Source organism: Podarcis filfolensis, assembly GCF_964270895.1.
Source record: "Podarcis filfolensis genome assembly, chromosome: 10".
Classification (NCBI taxonomy): domain Eukaryota; kingdom Metazoa; phylum Chordata; class Lepidosauria; order Squamata; family Lacertidae; genus Podarcis; species Podarcis filfolensis.
The window spans coordinates 26,276,590-26,301,248 of record NC_139612.1 but is presented as its reverse complement, the minus strand read 5'-3'; the positions used below and the strand labels follow the sequence as shown (position 1 = coordinate 26,301,248).

Genomic DNA, 24,659 nt, shown 5'->3' with positions numbered 1-24,659 from the left:
TGTGAAATGCAGCTTGAACGAATGTTTATACATATTTTTTTCAACTGTATTTTTTGCTACTGGTTAAGCATAGGTTTGTATGGGTGATGATTTACAATTATTATTCGGAAGGTGGATTTTAACTGTTTTATGAAATTCCACAAAAAGAATTAATGGATGTTTAGATTGTAAATTCCTTGGTGGGGGGGGCCTGGTTTTTGTTTGATTGTTTGTTTATGACATTCTAGAAAGTGCCGTGGACGTTGATGCCACTATGTGAACTCGAATTAACAGCACAATCCTATAAATACCCACTCAGAAGAAAGTTCCATTAGTTCAATAGAGGTTAGGTGGATTCATACCCATTTAGCTCAAAATAAGCCCCAGTGAGTAGAAATGTATAGGATTGTGCAGTAAGCCAGTGGTTTTCAACCAGTGTACCGTGGCACCCTGGGGTGCCTTGAATGATGGGGAGGGGTGTTGCCGGGAAACACTGGCCTCTGTCCCTCTTCCTTCCCTCCCTCCTCTGATGCACTCTTGAGTCTCTGCCTCCCAAAGGCTTGCACAGCTGTTTGTTGCAGCAGCCCTGGCTACAAGCTCCCCAAGTGAATGGTGCCTCTGGGGCTGGCCAGGGGGTGCTGGTTGCCAGGAGCTAAGGCGGCCTTGGAGTAAGCAAGCAAGGGAGCCCAGCCAGCCAGTCCACTAGCACTTGAGTGCGTGCAGGAGCCAGGCCCTGTGACCAGTAGGGCTTCGCAGGACTGGGGCCTTCCTAAGTTTGTTCTGGAGAGGCAAGGCATGGCCGCATAGGTGAGGCCGCTTGGTAACTCACTGCACCTGGTGGCAAGAGCCGGGAAGGGATATAAGGTCAGCATTTCCCTTCGGCTCTTTGCCGCAGCAACTCGTTTCCTGCCTTGCTGCGTTTGGCTCCTTGCTTCCTGATCCTCGGACCTCGGCTTCTTGACTCCTTGCTTCTCGACCCTCGGACCCTTGACTTCGTGACTCCTTGCTTCTCGACCCTCAGACCCCTGGCTTCTGGACTCTCATTCCTGCTCCTACCCTGCCATCTTGCCCCTGGTCCTGACGTCTTCAGCCGGGACTTTGATCGCCCATAGACTGGACTGTGACACTGTGCTGGCCTTTCTTGTGCTTGTTGTGTGCAATGCTTGCCTGGGAGCTGAGCGTCCAACACCAAAGGGGAGCCTTTCCACCATGCAAGCCTGGCAGTGCCTGTTGCTGCTACTGCTGCTTCCCAAGGTAAGGTGCTGGCCTCATGTTCACCTTTGGCCAGTCTCCATTGGGCCACTAAGGCTGGGGGCATCCTCCTTCTAGACACCTGTGGGGCACTGTGAGGAGGCACCCCTCTTTGGGGCAGGGGAGGTACCGGGTAGCTCAGAGACCGGGACGGCAGCAGTGGCTGCCCAGAGGACTCCCAAGGGGATAGGAGAAGAAGCTGAGGGAACACTCCACAAGGGAGGGTGTTCAAAAAGGGGTGAGGGGCTGCCAGCTCTGCAGGCAAGGGCTGACATAACTGGGCTTCTGAGCCCCACAAGGGTGCCACAGAAAGAATGTAGCTGGTCAAGGAAGCTGTGGACTCAAAAAGGTTGAAAACCTCTGAAATAAGCAATTGTAAAAATATTTCAGGAGACTCATTAGCTGCTTCTGGAGTACTTGGGAACGCTCACAAATTAAAAATAAAAACAAGGGCAACAGAAACTGGCAAGGAGAGAGTACAGAAAACAACTGCACAAGATAACATCCCAGATTACATTACTTCTCGACAGCAGATGATTTGCTTTGAATCAAAAGAATCCCATAATTGATTTTGTTATCGTTTCATTGTACATTGGTACCTCTGGTTAAGAACTTAATTTGTTCCGGATGTCTGTTCTTAACCTGAAACTGTTCGTAACTTGAAGCACCACTCTAATGGGGCCTCCTGCTACTGCTGCACCACCGGAGCACGATTTCTGTTCTCATCCTCAAGCAAAGTACTTAACCTGAGGTACTATTTCTGGGTTAGTGGAGTCTGTAACCTGAAGCGTCTGTAACCTGAGGTACCACTGTACTGAAAGTCAAAGTAGAACATCATATACAAGCAGAAAGAAGCAGAGCCACTGAGCAAATGGTCAGAGTTCTTAGAGGCATTTGTTGTGGCAGCTCCCTAGCTCCTTAGTTTTATTCTGAGCATCTTCCAGAGGAATAGGGAAAATTACTATATTTTTAGGCAGGGTCTTAGTGGCAGAGACAAAGAACCTTAAACAACCCCAGATGCTGTTGGCCTTCCATCAACGTAGGCAGCACAGCCAATGCTCAGGGATGATGGTTTTCTGGCCCCACCCTGGGTTAGAGGTAAGGATGAGGTGGCACTGTGGTCTAAACCACTGAGCCTCTTGGGCTGGCCAATCAGGAGGCCAGTGATTCAAATCTCCGCAACAAGGTGAGCTCCTGTTGCTCTGTTCCAACTCCTGCCAACCTAGTAGTTTGAAAGCATGCAAGTGCAAGTAGATAAATAGGTACCTACCGCTGCGGCAGGGGAAGTTAAACAACGTTTCTGTGTGCTCTGGTTTCCATCACGGTGTCCTGTTGTGCCAGAAGCGGTTTAGTCATGCTAGCCACATGACCTGGAAAGCTGTCTGTGGACAAAAACAGGCTCCCTCGGCCTGAAAGCAAGATGAGCACCACAACCCCATAGCCGCCTTAACCATCCAGGGGTCCTTTGCCTTACCATTTACCTAACTGTAGCTGTCAATTTCTATTTATATGCTGGCTAATTTTAATCTTGCATACAATTTTTTTATTAATGCAAACAAACTAAATCAAGTCTAGCGCAATATGTAATTGTTGAAGGAGGTGCAGATGAAAAATAAAATTATCAATGCAGCTTACTTGACTTTAAGATGTTGCCTTTTGTACAATCAGAGCACAGTTTTCCCTACAAGGTCAAGGTCTGTAACATTAGAAGGCGGACGGATTATTACTGTTCCTTGTTCAAATAAGACCAGCAATCATTCTCAAATCCATTCCTTCTAGTCCTATTGGTATGCCGCCAGTTCTGTCTGGAGGCAAAGATAGGAGATAATGCAGTGTGACTGATGGGTTTTTTGTTTCTTTTAATTAATAAGACTGCATGTTTGGACAACTGGAAACAGCGTTTCATTCTGAGAATAGCACGTAAAAACTGGGAATGCATTCTCTTCTAGCAATGCTGATGACTCCGTTGAAACCCTCCTCTAGCAACTGAAGTTTCAGGGAGGCTTAGGAAATATCATATTTGTTTTCTTTCTTTTGCTGTGGCTTGCAATTTAGCTGATGACATGCTATGAAAGGATGGATGCAGCTTAAAATGCCTTGCTGAATAATTGATCATCATCGCTTCAGGCTACATCAGAGGATGAATGGATGTGTGAGATGCAAAGACGATGTCTCCCTGCTGATGTACTTAATTGGTAAACAGATCATTTCAACTAAATAATAGATAAAAAAAATAAATTTCATTTATGCTAAATACAATTTTATGTTTTCCACATCAGTTTTGTGGATCAAAAAAAAATGCACTATCTTCCACTTTAGTGTAATTTAAGCAGTCCCATATTCCCACCAAAATGCAACTCTTTCCATATATCCTTTTGAAGATGCAAAACCTGTGCAAGCAAACCCACAGTCACCAACTCATTTGTAGATCGTGCCTATCATTCTGTAGAATACCAACCTGCCACAATAGATAAGGCAGGAAGGAACTTAAAAGAGGCCTCATTGGCTCCCTTTGCTGTCTTGGGTTTATATAAATGCAGGATAGTCTGGGCTAATTATTGTCATCAAAGGAAGTGGCAACAACTTAAGTTTTAGCAGAGGGGAAAGTGCTTGAAACTATCTTTTGTCTATATGACAATGGCAGAAATAATGGACTTGTAGAGTGTATTATTTCCTGACAATGAGATCCAAATACTATATTTCAGACTGAATGAGATTTTCAAAGCTGGCCATGGAACAGTAAGTACACATATGTGCAGTAAGAAACATTTGTCTGCCAGATCTGTCCAGAAGAAAACCTCAGTTGTGTGGGGAAGCTAATGTGACAGCTTTGATGAGGCTGACTTTTCTTGGTGGCATGGTATGCAGGCTTTGGTATCTTCACAAGGCAGAAATGAAATGCTGAAATAATAGCGAACCCAGACTGCTTTCCGAAAGCATACAAAGATACGGTGAGGAGAATGAGCCGACATTTGTCTCAAACATTAAGAACCCATAATACATCTTGTTGCTTTTACAAATGATTTTAGCAGAGAACTTAAAAGCTATGACACTTTTATTATAAAAAAATGATAAGTGCATTCTTTTTTTGAATTTAATAACACAGATTCTACTTGCCTGCTTTTATAGTAGAGCCAATTCATTATTTTGCCTGTGCAGGGGGTGCGACTTCTGTAAAATGTTTAAGGAGAATTCATTTGATAATATTTGCAAAACAGAACGGCACAATACTGAGTTATATTATCGGGAGATGCCTGCATTTCGTTCTGTCTGTATCCTCATTCACTGTTTCATTCATTGGTTGCGTTTCTCCTTCACACTAAGCCAAATTTTGGCTTTTATCAAACATGCTAGCTTCCCAGGCATGGCAACAAAGCCAAAATTTGGCTTAGCAAGTTATCTGAACTTTGGGTCATGGTTAAGGTCTCTACTACTCCTTAACCACACTCTGTAGCCAAGCTTTGCCCTACGGTTGGTTACGGGTCATGGTTAAATAGGGAAGACCTTAACCATGATTTTGGGTTCACACAAGACGCCAAGTCAAACTTTGGCGTGGCTACCATCCTGCATTGACCTTGAAAACCTAGGAAGAAACAAAATGGGTGCAAGCACAGTCACGTTAAGCCATATTGTGGCTTAACATGATGTGTGGACCAGCCAGGCCATTGTTATCACTGTTATCATTGCTAACACCAAAGTAATAACAAGCAAAATCAACGAAGAGTCTTGTGGCGCCTTAAAGACTAAAAATACGGTATTTATTATGGTATAAGGTTTTGTAGACTTCATTAGCTGCATGAAGTGTTATCATGAGATGTTGCTATGCCCATTTTCAAAGGTGCGGTGAATAATGAGGCATCTTTGAAGGAGGCAAGCACACACACAATAATGGGACCATCCTGTGTTTTAAGCTCAAACCCCAGCTTGGCATCTGTGTTCATTTTCAATGGCTTCAGGAAACATATAAAACATACCGCATTGCAATATGCCCTTTGATTATTCTCATTGCGGAGTTATAGTGTGCATGCTTAGAATACCGTTCTATGTTTTATGCTTGAACCTATTTGCAAGAAAGCCAGGAATGAAAGAGAAAAAGAAACCCCTACAATGTAATCCACGAGCATTGAAATATCACATTAAAAACCTGGCAGGTGGGTATGGGGTTTCAGGGCAAAAACCCACAAAGTACATTGCATTGGAATAAAACAGGAGTCACAAAAAGGCAGCCGTAGGGGTGTGGAATGACACAAAATGGCTGCCATGGAAGGGAAGACCACTTGTTTGATGAAAAGTCACATCCTTGCTCTTTTGCAGCTGACCAGCAGAAAGGGAAATGGTGATGTTGCAAGGAAATGCCAGCAGCTGGGATGTCAGGCAGAGAAACAGCTTAGGCAGGAAGAATTCAGAGTGGAAGGAGTGCAGAGCAGGATGAAAGAAACCATAGTTACTTTGATCATCATTGGCTTAAGCATGGTTCGTTCAATAAATCCATGCTTTAAGATTGGTGTGATGTGATGTGAGAACTGGGTCAATATATACTTGTACTGAATTCTGAATATCTCCCACATTTAGGCGTATTTTACAGGTTAAAACAGTGCTGTAGGAGCCACTTTTTCTGGTCTAACCCCACACCACTGCTGTAATACTTAAGTCCCAACGCCATGCGGGTGGGTTCAATCACACTGGCCCTGTCTAAGCAGTCATCACCTAGTGGAGACCTGGTGCTGGTCCTTTAAATGTTACAGAGCACTATGGGGTGGGGCTGCAGAAAATGGCTTCCACAGCATTGCTGTAACATCAAAATGGTGGTGGGAATTCAGTGTCACACTAAGGCTTCCCAAACATTTCTGCTCTTGTCAGATGGAATGATCTCCCGTTTCCTTCCCCCGGTACTGTTCTGGGAGTGCTCCCAAACCCCAGCTCAGCCGATTGTGGGGGGTACCAGGGGGGAGAGAATGGAAGGGAAAGCTCTGTTTGGCTGAATGTGGCCCATTGTTTCTTACTTATAAGAGTGGCTTATAGTAGTCCTGGGTTGTTTCCAAAGGCTCAGTTCTGTGAATGGAAGAACTTTTTGGTTATGGACGAAGTCTTCTATTTCAATCATTATACATGCAGCAGTAGAGTTATGTCTGTGATTCTCAGAAGGATGTAATCATGGCTACTAGTCATGATGGCTATAATTATTGCCTCTAAACATCAGTTCTTGGGGGACAAAAGATGGAGAATGATGCTGTACTAATGTCTGCTTGAGGGCTTCTCATAGTCACTAGGGTGACCACTGTGTTAACAGAATGCCAAACTAGATGAGCTTGTTCTGACCCACCAGGGCTCTCCTTATGTATTTACAGACAACCTCTTGAGTCTTTGCATCACAACTGTGAGTGCTTTTCTATTGTTCCCACCCAGCTAAAAAGGGAACAATGAGACAGCCCTGCCTTCCCATTCAGAAAGTACCAGTTTCGTCCGTAAAACAACTTGACATTTCTGATGTGCTGACAGAGATAAAGCTTGTTCCCATAATTGCTGCACTTGTGATGTCCATCAACTATTCACTGACAGCACATTTCATTTCGCGATTCTCCCTTTCTCTGAAATAATCAAAAACAAAACTTTTCAAGGTTGCTTCCCCAGAGCAGTACCATTCATGATAATGTTACTGAATGAGCTGAAATAGTTATTTCAAACTCTTGACTGGAGTCTACACTTTAAATGTTTCTTGAGTTAAAAAGCGGTCCTGCTTTGGCAGCTGTTGCTGGAACAACAACAAAAAAATATGTATTCTAAAAGCACCTGCCTCTGTGCATGCAGGTGTCAGGCATGTAGTTTGAGTTTTGTAAAGAAGATTGGGTTGTTGAATACGTCAGAACAAACCATCACAGGTCAAAATGAATCAACATAACATAGGCACTTCATTCGCAAGCTGTTGCAACACTCCTTTGGCAGTCATTCCAGAGAGATTTTGAAAAAACATATCAGTTGAAAGCATCTTCAGCTATTAGAATCTGGACCCACTTTCTGGCAGATGTGGGCACAAAAATTTGGGTTGCCATATTTTAAAGAGCAAAAAGGACACATTTGCCGACTTCTATTTTTAACTATAGATCGCTATGACGACTCTACCAATGAAAAGGAGGGCATGTCGAGGAAAAAGAGGACACATGGCAACCCATCATGTCAACATTTCTGGCTTGTTACTATTTCTTGTGGATATACTGTTAATTCATCTTCCATATAATTTTGGGCAGAATCAAGTATTTAGACCCTGACCTCAAAAAGAATGGAAATATTTCAAGTTTCTTAGCACCAGGATTAAACTTTTTGGCCCTTGGGCAACATGACACTTGAAATGTTTCCAATCCTGGCTACCAATAAGGAACAGGAATTTGCAGTACTGTAATTCACCAGACCAAAACTCATGTAAGAATATTTAGGGTTGTTAGACAACAGCTTAGGGGTGCCATTTATAATATCTGAAAAAAGCCCACTTTCTTAAGCATGAGGCCTCACAGTCTTTACTGTTTGTTATAATAAACCTGTGGAGGAACACACTGAGTACATAGCTAGTTCTGAAAGCTAATATTCATAAACAGAATACAAAAGCAATATTCTGTTGGGTAAATTTCCATTTAAATATTATCCTGTCTTTTTTCAGAGATAGAAGGTGTACTGGAGCAGAGTAAAATAAAACTATAGGGTCCCTCACCTTTGTTTTAGATTTACCTTCTGTTATTTGCTTCAGTTTCCCTGTGTCATTAAGTTGTGTGGCTTTTGCCCTGCTATATGGTCCTTAATCATGTTTTCTGCAGTTGTCCTATCTTTTGTGTCCACTCTGCCTTGCATTCCACGACCCCCCCTCGAAACAGTATTTCTTTTGCAGCTGGAATACATTCATTCAGCCATTTTCGCGAGCAGCCTGGAAGATGCATGACACATGCTTGAAGTTTTATGTCAATAACACTCAACTGGAGATCTGTTCAACCTCAGATGGTTTGTCTTTGGGCCAATTCACGCAAACCAGTTTATCCCACACAATTGCCCCTCCCTCAGAGCACGACAGATCTCTTGCAGGATGTCAGTTCTTCATTTAAACTGGGGATTCCATGTGGGCAGTTCATTATGTGGCTATCACAATTTCCATGGGGAAGTGCTGATGCCACCATGTAAATATTTGTGGTTACACAAATGCACAACCCACATGGAAATACAGGTTCACACAAACATGTCACTTTTGCCACAGGGATGTGGCCAAAAACAGCATTATTGTGGTGGCAGATCTTATTCCCCACTGCAACGTTTCAAATTACTCACCACTGCGTACCATTACAGCACTTTCCAGAGGAGCAGCTGCGGTAGCCTTGTGCAGAAAAAAGGTCAAAGAGTCATGTGGCTCTTTAAGCCTGACATATTTAATTATGGCATGAATTTTCATGGACTACAGTCCTCTTCAGAATCTTGAAGTGTTATCCTGAAGTACAGGAATACATATATGGTTTGGGGATGGATTTGTAAACACTGATGTCTGAGGGGGAAAAAATTACCATTGCTAATTATGTGAAAAAAGAAAAAGAAATCATTATTAATAATGGTAATTCACAAAACTGCTGTAGATGACTCAGGAACTCTGGCATTGATAATCAATCAACTCATATAATGTGCTAAAAATCTTTGGCTTCACTTCAGTCCATAAGTGATAGCATCAAACCCCTTGCTCAAAGGCTGCCTCTCTTAAGATTGCTTACAGAGTGCCTAGAACTGGCTTATGAATATTGCCATTTCTGATGTCAGATTTGTGTCCATCTTTTCTTTGGAGCAAAGACTGGTCTGCTTGCCCTGGGTAGAATGTGGAAGGGTACTGCTGGCAAATGATGGCATATATCACATTGCAAGATGAGCAGGTGAATGAATGTTGTGCATAACATTGTTAGATCAGAGTAGACATGGGGACACAACTGGCATCCGGATGTGTGAAAGAAGTTCAGATTATTTTCATTTCTTCTGAAACCAGCTGGAGGAGGAGGAGGAGAGGACAGAGGGTGTGAAGAAAGAGCTATGAATGGAGGGGAACCCTTTCCCTGCCCTTTAGACCCCCTGGGAAACTCAACAAACCTGCTGTACTTGGAACTGTGTGGAGAGGGAAGTTAAATGGGACACAGCTGTAGGCAGCTTGAGGAAGTACCACCCACCTTTGGCCTGTCCATAAAAAGCAAGTCTCAAGCGAGAGACTAGGGCAATGTCTGCGTTTTCCAGGGACGTCTTCTCGTTGTGAGACTTTTGCGGGTGAGCTGAGAGTTTGTTTGGACCCTGGATGAGAACCCAGAGGCCGAGAGGGAGGGCACGTCAGAAGGAAAATGAACTGAGATAGATAGATAGATGATAGATATCTTCAATTTTTTGTACACCGCTTAGAGAGATTTTTAAAATATATTAAGCGGTTTAAAAATTTAATCACCATCATCTGTCTCTAACCAGAAGTATGTTAAGTGGGTTATATCCAATTCAAATTCAAGTTCCTCTACTGACAGCAGTCCAATTTAGACTTCCTACAGTGGAATGGGGAGATTTTTGGTGATCCCTACTGCAAACTCCCAAAATCTGTCCCAGACTCATTGTCTGCAACTATTATTTTCCATATTCTTGTTTTCTCTGTTTAATTAAAAAAAAGTGTTAGCAACGTACTCAGTAAAGCTCCAATCAGGCAGAAAATATGTATTTTTTTTTTAAAAAAAACCGGTCATATGAAATTGCAGAAATAAAAGAACTGTATATTATCTTCAATGCATGCAATCCTATGCATAGTTACTTTGAAGTAAATCCCACTGTGTTCAATGGGCCTCACTCCCAAATACATATAGATAAGATTGTAGCCAGGAACCTAAGTTTTCAGTTCTCTGTAAAATGAATTTGCATACAGTTTTTTTTCTACTTCTGCTTTGTTTTATCATTGATGAGAAGAGAAGGTATGGGGGAGTTTCTTTAAGAATTGGTCATGATATGATGTGTGACAAGACAATATAATGCTCATTTTTAATTGTCCATAGACCCCTCCCCACAGCTTTCCTACGAAAAACTGAGCCGATTAATCAAATTATTTAAAAAACAGTGATGCTGGCATATTTTACCCTCTATATCCCTTTCATCTCTACATAGAAAGATTTTCAAGACAATCCACATAGGCCACATTCTGATCACTTCTATATGGTTATAAATGTTCACATTATCAAGGACAAAATTTACCCTATGAAAAGCACCGAGACACTCTTAATGAACCCATGAATGTTGTGTGTCCGTATGTATGGGTACATCCCTACATGTTTAAATTGTAAATAAATAAATAAATAAATAAAAAATTCTATTTTCATTTAATTAGGCATGAACAGAAATATTACATCATCATAAGCAAAACTTTATTATGGTCATAGACCAGCATAAGAAATATTACTTACAATGCTGCTTTATGTAGATAATTTCCAAAACCTCAGCAGTTCTCCCACTTGAACCATATTGTCATCCAGTTTAAGGTGCCCCTGTACATCCTCTGCAAACAGCTGGCACAGCCCGCCAATTGGGCATTGTGTTGGCTGCATGGACAGTGAGTGCCAATGAACAACAGGGCCAGCACAAATCCTTTCTGATTGCAGGAAGTCACAAAATAAAGGAATTTGGGGTGCATGGAGAAAATGTCACCACGCTCCCTTTGTTTCAACGCTCAAGAAGGAAATAAACTCCCAATCCCTGCAGCCCTCCCTGTTAAGTTGTGGGTGAACATATCAGACGACACAGTGATTCTTCAAACAGCTCTTGTTTATTCACAGAACAGAACAGAACAGAGGGTTCAGCCAGCCTGCTTATGTAGAGCTCCACTAGAACGCAACAGTAACCATTTTCTGTAACTATCCAATCACTGAACGTCACTTTCGATCCCTTATTTGCATACATGGACTTGAGTGAAAACTACAGTATCCCCCTGCTGGCTCAGGGTGAGAACTTCAGTACATAACACTCCCCTCCTCTCGATGAGATGAGGGAGGCCAAGACAGAGAATTCAGAAGACCCCACCTGCTCACCTCTCTTGTTTCCTCACAAACACCTACTGTGCATCTGGGGCTCTAAGTGCTAGTTACTCCTCATAATTCTCTATGCCTCTCTCTGGTCTCCGAGGCCACTCTCCCACAAGAGGTCCATCCCACCCCTTGCTGTATGCTGGCCCAAAGGGGTGACGTATCGGGGGACAGAGGCCTCTCCACCATCGTCCCTTGGATTTTGAGGGAATAGACCTCTCAGAGTGCATAGGTGGCATAAGGCCTGCTGCCAGGGTGAGGCATTCCTAGGGCATGCTTCAGCCAAAGGAAGGACTTTTCATTCCATTGATATTAATGGAATAATGGTAGGATTTAAATGTGCTTCGCTGTGGCAGGACTGTGGCACTGTGCTGCTGGAGTTTAAAATGTCAGGGTGTACGTATGTTAGATGGATGGACTAGAGACGTGACTTATACTAATAGATTTGTTTTTTTATCTTTGTTGGCATGCAGTGTCAGGCACTGTGCTTGGGCTATTAGCATATTTTAACCCAACTGAAGTTACTCCGAGAAAATGCAAAAACAGTGCAAATGGTTTGCAAATTGAAGTGCTCAAAATACGAGGTTCCTTGCAATAATGGGTATCAGCCAGTATTAGTTCTAACATTCCAGGCGTTCTTCCAGGGTAATAAAGTTGGGTGAGCAAGCAGTACACGGCGTTCTTACATATTAATAACAGTGCAGTTACTTCAACACTATTTCGCAATCACATTCAGGGTGATTTTCATCCCTTAATGCTGGGTGTATACTGAGGACATCACTAAGGCCTGCAGTCCTTTGCCTGGGTGTATATGCCCCACTGATCTTACAGTATTGGGATTCACTTCTGAGTAAACGTGTATAAGACTGTGCTGTTAATACAGATTGGTCATCCCTTAATCATGACATAGCCACAGCCGTATACCAAATGGAAGGCGATATTTTCAGCTGTTTTGGTGCCTAAGGAAATAAGCATGGCTAAAGTAAGGATTCTCTAATCCTCACTGTTGGCATGGAAGGTGGCATTGTAGCAAACTACACATTTACTTTGTAGCTTGTCTTTTGAATTCAAGGCCTCACTCCCCATTGCCAGTGCAGGGCACCTGATCTGGATTGAAACGCTAACATGGGTGTTAAGAGGGGCTTTGACTTTATTTGGGCCACCTACACATATATGAGAGGGACGCAGGTGGAGCTGTGGGTTAAACCACAGAGCCTAGGACTTGTCGATCAGAAGGTCGGCAGTTCGAATCCCTGTGACAGGGTGAGCTCCTGTTGCTCGGTCCCAGTTCCTGCCAACCTAGCAGTTCGAAAGCACGTCAAAGTGCAAGTAGATAAATAGGAACCGCTCTGGCGGGAAGGTAAACGCCGTTTCCGTGCGCTGCTCTGGTTCGCCCAGAAGCGGCTTAGTCATGCTGGCCACATGACCTGGAAGCTGTACGCCGGCTCCCTCGGTCAGTAAAGAGAGATGAGCGCCGCAACCCCAGAGTCGGTCACGACTGGACCTAATGGTCAGGGGTCCCTTTACCTTTACCCAGTGGTGTAGCGTGGGTTGTCAGCACCCGGGGCAAGGCAAGTAATTTGCGCCCCCTAACCCGTGGATTTGCGCCCCCCAACCCGTGGATTTGCGCCCCCTAACCCATGGATTTGCCCTAACCCCAGATGTTGCGCCCGGTGCGGCCCGCCCCCCCTGCACCCCCCACGCTACGCCACTGCCTTTACCTTTACACATATATGAAGCGGCCCTGTTTAAAATACAGCTGCTACTCCTGTGCCCACTTTTAAGATCAGTACTGTAAGGCTGGTGGGCAGTAGTGACTGTATAGTTATTATTTGTGAGCTTCTATCCTATATATTATCTGTGAGAGATATGGATGGATATGCTAGCTTTTTAAGAGCTTTCCTTGGATTTCAACCGAAATGTTTTAGCGTCGGGAGTCTTCGGTCGTTATTAAACGAATGTGCTATTACTTAGCTTAAACTGCGGCTTTAAATTGTACGTTTTAATGCTTCCTTGGTTTAAATTGTACGTTTTAATGCTTCCTTTAATATGTTTATCCACTGTAAGCCACCTGGGGGGGGGGAGGCGATGGCCTTGGAAACATTTGAAATAAAGAAACTTCCATTGGCTCCGCCACTAAACCCTCGCTGGAAGACTGCAGTTTCCACGGGCGGGGGAAGAGTGTAAAAACACGGAATCCAAAGGTATGAGGCACCTTGGGTTTACATGGTGAGCGAAGTGTGGGGATTCCCAATCCGAATTCCAACCTCAGCGACTGCGACTGAGGTTGGAAGTGGGACGCTGCCGTTCCTTCGGTGCTAATGAATGCGGCACACAGGGAAGGTTATGATTTCTCTGGTTGTGCTTGTGCCACGGAATACTCCTGAGGCGTTATCTGTGCGCGCAAGCGAGGAAGGCCGCCCGCCCGCGAAAAAGCCAGCGGAGTCCTCTTGTCAAAGCACCGGAGCCTCCTCTCGCTCGCCTCCCCCCTCATCCCGCCGCAGTCGGAGCGACTTCAGGGTTGTCACCACCGCCGTCTGGGGCGCCTCGGCCTTGGCCTGGCTTGCGGGCTGCCGCTGGTTGGCGACGGGGGGACACGTGAGGGAGAAGAAAGAGGCGTGAGGTTAGGGCGGGAGGGGGGTGGAAGAGAGAGGAGAGGAGAAGCGGCGGCAGGAGTTCCCCCGACAGCTGAAGGCTGCGGTAGTTGGCGGTGTCGGCCGCAGTAAAGCAGCGGACGGCCGTTGTTGTTGGCGGCGGCGCGCGCTGTGCGCGGCGGCAGCGGCGGCTCCTCCTCCTCCTCCTCCTCGCTTGGTTGCCTGGGCTCGAGAGCCAACCCCCCGCTTCCTCGGCTCGCTCCTCCTTATTGACAAATACACAAAGGGCCGCGCCGGGCTGGAGACGCGTCTGTGGAGCCGGCATGGGAGACAAGAAGAGCCCCACAAGGTGAGGAGCCAGGGAGGAGGGGAAGCGGGCGCCGACTCGCAACAGGCCGCTGCTGCTGCTGCTGAGGGGGAGAAGCGGCGGCGGCGCTGTGGGGGGGGGGGCTGCCGTTGCCGTTCGCCGCCGCTTCTCCCCCCTCCCCTCTGCTGCCAAAGCCTCCGGCGGCGTCCCCTCAGCGCAGCGAATGGCGGTGAGCGGGCGCTGGGGGTGGCGGCGAAGAGGTAGCTGGCAAGCGGCGGGGCGAAGCGAGGCCCCGAGCGAGTGGGAGGGAGGGAGGGAGGGAAGGGAGCGATGTCTTGTTTTGTGCCTTAAACCTCCTTCTCTCTCCTCCTCCTCTTCCTTCTCCTCCTCCTTCTCGCCGCCCCCTCTTTTTGGGGGGTGTTTAGGCCGAAGCGGCAGCCGAAGCCGTCCTCCGACGAGGGCTATTGGGACTGCAGCGTGTGCACCTTCCGGAACAGCGCCGAGGCCTTCAAGTGCATGATGTGCGATGTGAGGAAGGGCACCTCCACCCGGTGAGTGAGCGGCCCAGAGAGGCCTGCGCTGGTGACACCCGCATCCCCAAGGAAGGAGGGAGGGAGGGAGGGAGCGGGGCTGGCCGAGGAGAGGCGTCCGGGGGCCGCCGGCTGGGAAGAAGAGCAGAGCCCGGAGGCTGCTGCTGCCGCCACCATCATAGCCACCAGGGCAGGCTTTTTATTATTTATTGCTCTCCCTCCTTCTTCTTCCTCAGGAGAGGGTGACAGGAGGAGAGGGAGTGGATGCGCTGCATGCACCAGCTCTCTCCTCCATTCCGCTCTCCTCCTCCGTCTGCTTTCCTTTCCTCCTCTCCTCTCCCCGCCCTTGCCCAGTAAACATGGTCTCTTTCTCAACCCCCCCCCCAAAGGCTTAGAGATAATTTCTTTTCTGTGAACTTAAAGGCACACTTTCTCTCGCACCACCCTCAATGGTTCGATTTGCCAGTCATGCAGTCTGGAATGGGATAGAAAATAAGCTTTCCCTCCTCAGCTTTTTTTTGCTTTGCTTTGCTGTGATCACACAAACAGTGCAGATGTCTGGAATGTTTGCTGTTTGTTTTTAATCCTGCTCATGGTGATGTAGCATTCCCTATGTACATAAAAAAACAAAAAAACTTAAACTGACTAAATGTGAATGCTGTCCTGTTGTGCAAAAATAAGTCGTCTTCTGTTGAAGGTAGGACAGAAATGGATAAGGGCTTGGATTTTCTTTTTGAGGCCTGCTTATAGTCCACTGTGTAGCCCTGTTAGCTCATTTAAAAGATGACTTTTGTAATTATATTTCATGGTGGATTAGAATACTTCAAGAGGGGGGTGTCAACAAACAGTCTCTTGGTTGTTCGTGTCTGTTTCATACTAGCTGATATTTTGCTGAAGTGAGGGCCATTGTCATGTCTTGCCTTAATAGCAAAATGCCCTTCCTAATGTTGGGTGGGATATGTGTGAGGAGAGAGGAAGAATCCCTGGGAGGTACCTGCCAATGAGGAGTGTAGAATGGCAGCTGATTAGTTGCCAGTTACTGTTTTGGGGTTACCATGGTGGGGGAACACGCCTTTACTGGTAATTTTTGGGAGGCAGTGACTGAGGCAGGAGCTGTTTCAGTCAGCACCTTGAAAGCATAGTTGCTATCTGCGCAGGAGCTCCTGGCATATAGGCTGTTGATGACTACAGGAGCCACAGTGCTGACTAAGAAGATAACTCTTGCTTCCACACTGGCCTTCCATTGGTTACATGTGAGGTCTAGGAACTTAAAGCATACATATTTTCCACTTCTCATCCTCACCTCCCACATTCTGCCTTTACCTTCCAACAGATACTGGTAAAGTTACACATTTTCCTGTGCTCTTCATCTTCCTCCAATGGTGGCAGATGCTTCACGTCAGAGGACCATCCCAGCAGCTGTTTCTGGGACTGGGCCACACATAGGCAGATGTCAGGTTTTTGTCTCCATACAACACTTATTTTCCTGGAGGAAAATAAAATCCATTTACATAGATTTAAGTGGCTGTAAAAGGTTATAGTCAGAGATACTACTGAGGGAAAAGGTAAATCCATTCCCCACCCATGGTGATTCCTGGACATTAATAATGAAGATTGGTCCTATCTGCACAACTGTGTCATGATTTCTCTTTTTCGGTCACACTAAATTGTGATAAACAGTTAGGAGATGGCTTATTTATGTAGAAATGTTTATTTTACTCACAGCAATATTGTTTGCCCACTTACAATTAATTATATACCCTTTTTAGGTTATTACATACCCCTTATAGGTTAGATGCATTCCATTGCTTGGAAAATTCTGTACAATCCAAAATAAGTCTTTTGTGCAGCAGCATTACAGGAAAAATGTGGAAGTATTGTACTTATGAGTCCAGTAAGTCACAGGTTTACTAAACCTCAGTGACTGAGATTTAATGCACTTAAGCATATGCATGAATGATTACATATTTACTAATTGAATATTTATATGCTGCTTTACTTTTGCCCATGGTGGCTCACAGAGCAAATAAAACATAATTTTAAAGCAACAATATTTATAACCAATGTAAAACAATACACCTAGGCATAATAAGAGACAATATATCTTCTAAACCTTATGCAGGGCAGAGATAGAATAACACCTTCTGCTATCAACAGGGGGGACCTCAGGGCAATTGTGCTAAAAGCCCCCTCTTGGTAGCTGCTGTTATTGGTGAAGTGAAAGGATACAAGGTCTTGTCGCTTAAGTGTACGTGCAGCATTGGCTGATATAGGGGAAGACAGTCTCTCTGGATCTTAGGCCCCAAAGATCTTTAGAGTTAAGCATCATCACCTTGAACTGAGCCAGGAATGTGCTAGCAGTGGTACAGTTGCTGCAGCACTGGCTGAATAGGCTCTCACCTTCCAATGTTCAGTAAGAGGCAGGTGGTGGCATTCTACATCAGCCCCAATGTAGTCCCAATGTAGCATACATTACATGTAGTCAATCCTGGACATAACAAGAAAATGCATCAGCATAGCCAGGTCTCAGTTCTCCAAGAAGAGACTAGGCCTAGGAAGACGATAAAAATGGCTTCCTAGCTACTGCTATTACTGGTGTATCCAAAAATGAGGAGATAGGGATGTTTCAACTCCATTTATCACAGGCATACTAACCCCTTCCAAAGCCGCCTTGCCCTCTTTAATACCATCCATTTGTCCTTAGCCTCCATACACTTATTTACGAGCATCTTCTGGATGTGTACATTGATTACACTCAACCCCAAAGCTCTAGATCAGGGGTGTCTGTTTCCTGGCACAGTCATTTTTTGTCTCTCCCAAGACCTGCCAATTTTGGCAATGACCAAAAAAGGGGGAAAAAGGGGGGGGGAGAAAGATACAGCACTAGGGTAGACAGCGTGTTTTAAACTTCTCCACCCAACCTCTCATCAGTCATCAGATTGATCAGTTGATAAGCAGGCAGGGGGTGATAACCCCTTCTGAACAGCTGGTCAGCATGGATCAACAGGAGGGTCTGCATCCTGTGTCTGTATTTGTGATAGAGTGGGATGGCCACACCCATCACTGGCATGCAGTTGCCAGAGGGCTTCCTTGGGACAAAAGAGGTTAGCCACCCCTGCCCAATTCCCATAATGCTGAACTGATACCCCCAGATTGAAAAAGTCATAGGAGAAGCCTGTGTGTGTGAGAGAGAGAGGGCGGGGGGAGAGATACATGTCTGTGCAGGCTTGCAGTTCTGCATCTTGATCCTGTACAAATCGCATGGAGTTTAATGGGTTTTAATTTCAAGTAAGAAGGCATAGGATTTCATCCACTAATCAAGGCTTACAGGATGCAGTTTTATAATAAAAGCTATGTCTTTATTCATACATTGTTATATTGAATATTTATGCCAAAGTGTATCAAATTAATGAGTGGAGATTTAGCAAAAAAATTATTCAGGTTGATGTCTTCATAATAACCTTGCTAATACTGCTTATATTATATGCCTTCTCTTACTATTTTTTGTACCTTGTTTAGGCATAATTAGTATTCACTAATTTCAGTGGTTCTAGCCCAGTGTTGGCCAAACTTGGGTTTCCAGCTGTTTTGGGACTACAATCCCCATCATCCATGACCACTGGCCCTGTTAGCTAGGGATGATGGGAGTTGTAGTCCAAAAACAGCTGGAGACCCAAGTTTGGCCAACACTGTTCTAGCCATACTTGGAGTAGAACAATGAAATCAATGGACTTAGCTCAGCCATGAATAACTTAAGTCCACTCATTTCAGTGGGTCTAATCTGATTATGGATACCACATTATGAATTTTCAGTAAAACATCAGTTTGCCTGATCTTTCTAACCTGTATACTCTGTTGGCTTCCCTATGCTTAATGTTTTCCACCATCATCATAGCTGGCAGCTCACTGTGTAAAATAAATACATAAATAAAGCAGTTTTGGCATCAAGGACTATTTTTTTCTGGTTACTGGAAACCTGCCTGGTATTCTACAGTGCTTCCTCCTTGCCTTTGGTACTGTTCAGCTGCATCACAAGTGGTTTTTCTTTTCCTCCCATTATGTCCTTGGAGATATTAAAATATTTGAATAAGTGACAGATTTTGAAGAACTGCCTTGCTGGATTAGATCAAGATTCATCTAGTTCAGCATGTTGTTTCCAACAGCAGCTAGCCAGATGCCTCTGAAAGCTTACAAGCAAGGTATTAAGTTACAATCATTTCTTTTAGTTTTGTCTCAAGTGTCTGATAAGCAGAGATATACTGCCACTGAATATGAATGTTCCATTTATTTATCATGGCTAATTAACAGACCAATTTTTCTGTTCCCTGTTAAGCTCTAGTTCATGGCCATCACCTTAACTTGTAATAGTGAATTAAACATTAAATTATGCAAGGCATGAAAAATATTTTTGTAAACTACAGATACAGTATAGTAAGGTCATGCATATTTGCTCTCAGATTGGTGGGCACAGGAGTATATCTCTTGCTGCAATGGCCTCAGTAGAAGAGGTAGAGGAAATGTGGTTTTGTAGGTGAAAAGAGTATGAGAGGTCAGGGATCTAGAAAGAGAGAAAATGAGCATTGGCTGCCTCTAGCATTTACTTATACTGTATGGAAATGATTTGATACTTCCTTACACACCAAACTTTATCCAAGAAAGGCTGTTGGCATCAATCTGGCATTGAAACCTGAATGTTCTGGTTACACATTTGTTAAATAGTCCAAGTACAGAGATCATGAAGTCCCATTCACTTTCTTTTTCAGAGAGGAGGATTCAGTGGAAACTCCTTGTACTTCTAGTCATCTAGTTGGTAGGGGATGGTGGGACTCTGAAAAGTGGTGGGTGTGGTCTATTTTATACCTCACCTAGGTTTAGAGTATTTAACAAATATTATTTATTTATTTAATTTGTATATTGCTCTTCATCAGGAATTTTGTTTACATCAGGAATATGTGTCTGACTTTATCCTTCCCTAGATAGAGATGCAAAAAGCAACAACTTTAAATTATTGACAGATACCAATAATCATTTCCTTTTAAAACTCTAATTTAGCAGCATTAGAGTTGTGAGACTGATTCCAGTTGTGATAAACTATTGTGTAGTCACCAGAGTCCTTAGAATATCAGAGATTTCAATTTGATACATACATTTTGATATAGATAGAATTTGATATCAACTCGTGATACCTAGAGTTTCAGTAAACTCATTAATTTGGAGGGAATTTGCTTAGTAATAATAGAAATGGTCAGATATACAGTATTGATAATTTTTGCATAAAATGTTAAGGGGTAAATTCAGAAGCAAGCAAAACATTTAGAACTTGTGCTGCTATTTTATACAAAAAGACCGGTTTTTGTCCATGTCAGTCATGCAACTATATATAACAGTCTTCTCACATTCATACATAGGCAGCCATGCATTGCTCTAGGGTGAATCTGTATACAGATGTAATATCAGGTTTCTAGCAGCTATGTTGACACCGTTTTCTAAATTTGCACTTGAAAGACATTACATGCTATCCATTCAAATAAAATGAAATGCAAATAGATTTTGCAGGTCTGAAACCATATTTGGTGTTCAGATTTGAGAAGATCGGTATTCTGTAAAATGTATGGTGTCATAACTGCCAGATGATACAGTGAACAAATTCCCTTGCTATTGTGCTTTTGAGGATAAGTGCCTTCTGTGTGGAAGTGATAGCCTCAGATGGTTCCCAAAGGGCATTGCTTTGCATTGTAAAACCACTGCCAAATATTGCAGTAGGCTGCACAGCAATCTGTTAAATGTTCAGTGGTGAGAAATGTTAGTAATTAAGTCCTCAGAAATTTGCAGTTTCAGTTTATTATGTATTTATTAATATATATGTGCTTACTGATTATGAGTGTTCATTTATTCTGTTCTAGATTATATGACAGATATGAATACTATGAAATTTACTGTATAATATTGTAAAATAAAGATTAATTGTGAAAGTCCCTGTATGCTTTCAAAAGTAAAAACATTTGTGCATGAAAATTCAATAATAATTATCAATGAAGAGAAATAAAGTAATTTCATGTTTTCCCAAAATAAATCTAAGGTGCAGCAATAACAGTGATAATCATGTTGGGGCCTTTTTAGATTTCACTGCTTGTTGTCTTTCTAAAGCCATCTGTTGAGAACAGAGCACTGGACTTGATAAGACTATTGATACAAGCCAGCAGAGTTTTCCTCATGTTCTATGAAAACATGGGAGTTATGAAAAATCTAATCAGGTGATTTTTAATTTTCATATAACATTTATGCCTTCATCAGCTGTACTTGCTCCAGAATGTTGACAGGATGTATATATTGGATGTGCATTCTATTGAAAGCAATGCAGTGCATCTAGTATTCGATGCTCATCTAATTTATGCCCATAGTTGAGAATCATTGAAGAAGATCTGCAGCCAGAAGCCATTTGGGCTTGCACATCTCCTGTAGATTGGAACTCTGGAATATATTTTGTTAACACTATATTTCAGGCAATTCTATTTTGTTTGGTAGACTGTGAGATGTGATACATCTACAATAAAATACTCATTTCTGCAAGAAATTATTTCAGCTGGTGGTACTTTCCCTTTGTTTTAACATCGAAGCAATGCCTGCAACAAAACCAGGAATATTATGGTTTAGCATTATTTATACCCAATTTTAAAAAATAACATTGAAAATATTGGTGTATATTTTGACAGTTGCTTTAAGTTTTCTGTGCTTCCAAAGATATACATTACTGGCAGAAGAGTCAAGGCAGTTTAATTTATTCTGCTACTAAGCTTACAGTTTTAAATTGGGTGAAATTGAATGGTGCCCATCCACCAGTGGAACAGACACCATTGGCAGAATGAATTTTCCCCCCACCCGCAAAGCTCCACATGCACACATGTATGTGAGTGAAAGTCACACTTTAGATATTTGTGGTGGGCAAGAGGGGGGCTAAAGGATGGATTTTAGAAGAAGGGCTAATCTGTGGCCCTCCAGATGCTGGACTCCCAACTGCCTACAGCCCCAGCCAATGTGACCAACTGACATAGTTGATGGGAGCTGCAGTCAAATAACATTTAGGACCACAGGTTAACTACCGCTAGTTTATAGATACCTGAGCAAAGGAGAATGAGCATTTTAAGAGTGTTGAAATTCCAATGCTTAACCACATACATTTTGCTTATCTGTCTCTTTTCCATTGGATAGTTTGCAAGTTGTTTCTCAAAACCAAAATAGCTAGATACTTGTTTTAAAATAGTAATTAAAAAACTGAACTTTCCAGGATACTGTTTTACACTAAATAGAAGGTTCAGCATTGTGCCTTGAGCATGTATGTGTGTGCTTGCATACACAGAGACCCAAGTAAAATAGCATGAGGTAGCATGTGTCCATCATTTGGGCTTGCTTGCTTATCATGTCCAGGTGCAATAATCTTTAGATTTTAGAGCTTGAATTCTCTACACCAATTTGTAAGAAATACTTTAAAAGATAGTTACTCACTGAAGAGGAAGTACAGCACTTGAATCTTATATGAAGGGATCATCAGGAGATTGAAGTTATTCTGCCTGTGCCATTTCTCAGTCTGACACAGAGGTGGGGAAAATAAAAGAATACAAGAAGGCAATAGTCCTATGCATCTGTGTTTATACTATACACCAAAAGTGTGTGGTTACAGTGCAAATAGGGATTCCAGGCTTCATAAGCTGAAATGTGTCCATAACAGGACCCAACAATGTCCTAGCTCAAATATAGATATAAACCTTTGGCCCTCCAGCTGTTACTGAACTATAACTTCTTTCAACCCCAGGAACCATGGCTAGTGACCAGGGTTGATGGAAGCTGTAGTTCAGAAACACCTGTGCTAGCTTTATCCATTCCTTACTCTGTAGTCAACACGGATGTGAGAGATTTTACCTCCAAAGCGAAACACAAATTGATCACAGTGATTCTTATCGTGTAGTGGACCCCGCCCTGTGGAACGCCCTCCCATCAGATGTCAAAGAGATAAACAACCACCTGACATTTAGAAGACATCTGAAGGCAGCCCTGTTCAGGGAAGTTTTTAATGTGTGACATTTTAATGTATTTTTAATCTTTGTTGGAAGCCGCCCAGAGTGGCTGGGGAAACCCAGCCTGATGGGCGGGATACAAATAATAAATTATTATTATTATTATTATTATTATTATTCTACAGTCTTTGCCTCAAGATATACATTAATTAGCCTCCAATCATTCAAAATAGCTTTACTAGTCAACAACATACTGATGCATTGGAGAAATAAGGTGTCACCACACTTTGACAAGGCTCCATAATTTGGTAAAGAATGTTTGATGAAATTCTTTATACTTTCTTTATCAAAATATGACATAATAGGCATCACTTTATCAAAATATGACATAATAGGCATCACTGAAACCTGGTGGGATAAGTCCCACGATTGGAATGTAATAATGGAGGGATACAGTCTATTTCAGAGAAACAGACCAGTCAAGAAAGGAGGAGGAGTGGCGTTATATGTCAGGGATGTGTATACCTGTGAAGAGATCCAAGATTTAGAACCTCAAAGCCAAAGTGAGAGCATTTGGGTCAAAATTAAGGGAGAGAAGAATAACAGTGACCTCATTGTGGGAGTTTACTATAGATCCCCAAGCCAAATGGAGGACATAGATGATGCCTTCCTGGAACAGATGGCCAAGCATGCAAAAGGAAGGGAGATAGTAATGGGGGACTTCAATTACCCGGATATTTGTTGGATGTCAAACTCAGCCAAGAGCATAAGGTCAAACAGATTCCTCACTGGCCTTGCAGACAACTTCGTTGTCCAGAAAGTGGGAAAAGCAACAAGAGGAACAGCCATTTTAGATCTGGTCCTAACCAATGTTGATGACCTGGTTAGTGGGGTAGAAGTGGAAGGATCATTAGGCGCGAGTGATCATGCTCTTCTGAAGTTTACTATACAGCGGAAAGGAGCAGCCAAGCATACTAGGACTCAATTTCTTGACTTTAAGAAAGCCGACTTCATAAAACTTAGGGAAGTGCTGGGTGAGATCCCATGGACAGTAATACTAAAAGGAAAGGGAACTCATGATGGTTGGGAGTTTGTTAAGAGGGAGATAGTAAAAGCACAACTTCAGGCAATACCAATGAGACGGAAACATGGAAGGTGCCTAAAGAAGCCAGGGTGGCTATCTAAAGAACTTTTAACTGAGTTAGGATTAAAAAAGGATGTGTACAAAAAATGGAAAAGGGGGGAAACCACCAAAGAGGAATTCAAACAAATAGCCAGCACGTGTAGACACAAAGTCAGAAAAGCTAAAGCACAGAATGAACTCAGGCTTGCTAGAGAGGTTAAAAGCAACAAAAAAGGCTTTTATGGGTATGTTCGTAGCAAAAGGAAGAACAAAGAAACAGTGGGGTCACTCAGAGGAGAAGATGGTGAAATGCAAACAGGGGACACAGAAAGGGCTGAACTCCTCAATGCCTTCTTTGCCTCAGTCTTCTCCGATAAAGAAAACAATGCCCGACCTGAAGAATTTGGAGCAAATGATTCAGCAGAGGAAACACAGCCCAGAATAACTAAGGAGATAGTACAAGAATACTTGGCTAGTTTAGATGTATTCAAGTCTCCAGGGCCAGATGAACTGCATCCAAGAGTATTAAAAGAACTGGCAGATGTGATATCAGAACCACTGGCAGTCATCTTTGAGAATTCCTGGAGAACAGGCGAAGTCCCGGCAGACTGGAGGAGGGCAAATGTTGTCCCTATTTTCAAAAAGGGGAAAAGAGAGGACCCAAATAATTACCGCCCAGTCAGTCTGACATCAATACCAGGGAAGATTCTGGAGCAGATCATTAAGCAAACAGTCTGTGAGACCTAGAAAGGAATGCTGTGATCACCAATAGTCAGCATGGATTTCTGAAAAATAAGTCATGTCA

General features: G+C 43.3%; 1 protein-coding gene and 1 long non-coding RNA gene across 2 annotated transcripts in view; both read left to right on the top strand.

Annotated features, from left to right (window-relative positions):
• Positions 1-698: 698 nt before the first annotated feature.
• Positions 699-3,489, top strand: LOC310743996. Its single transcript, XR_014539316.1, has 2 exons — positions 699-1,233; positions 3,102-3,489. It is a non-coding gene; the product is annotated as an uncharacterized lncRNA (long non-coding RNA).
• A 10,227-nt stretch (positions 3,490-13,716) lies between these two features.
• YAF2 (YY1 associated factor 2) overlaps positions 13,717-24,659 on the top strand; it is a 29,174-nt gene continuing 18,231 nt past the window's right edge. The window contains exons 1-2 of the mRNA XM_083574750.1: positions 13,717-14,231; positions 14,615-14,740. Coding sequence (XP_083430876.1) covers positions 14,206-14,231; positions 14,615-14,740 — 152 coding nt within the window. The 5' untranslated portion in view covers positions 13,717-14,205. The remainder of the gene's footprint in view (positions 14,232-14,614; positions 14,741-24,659) is intronic.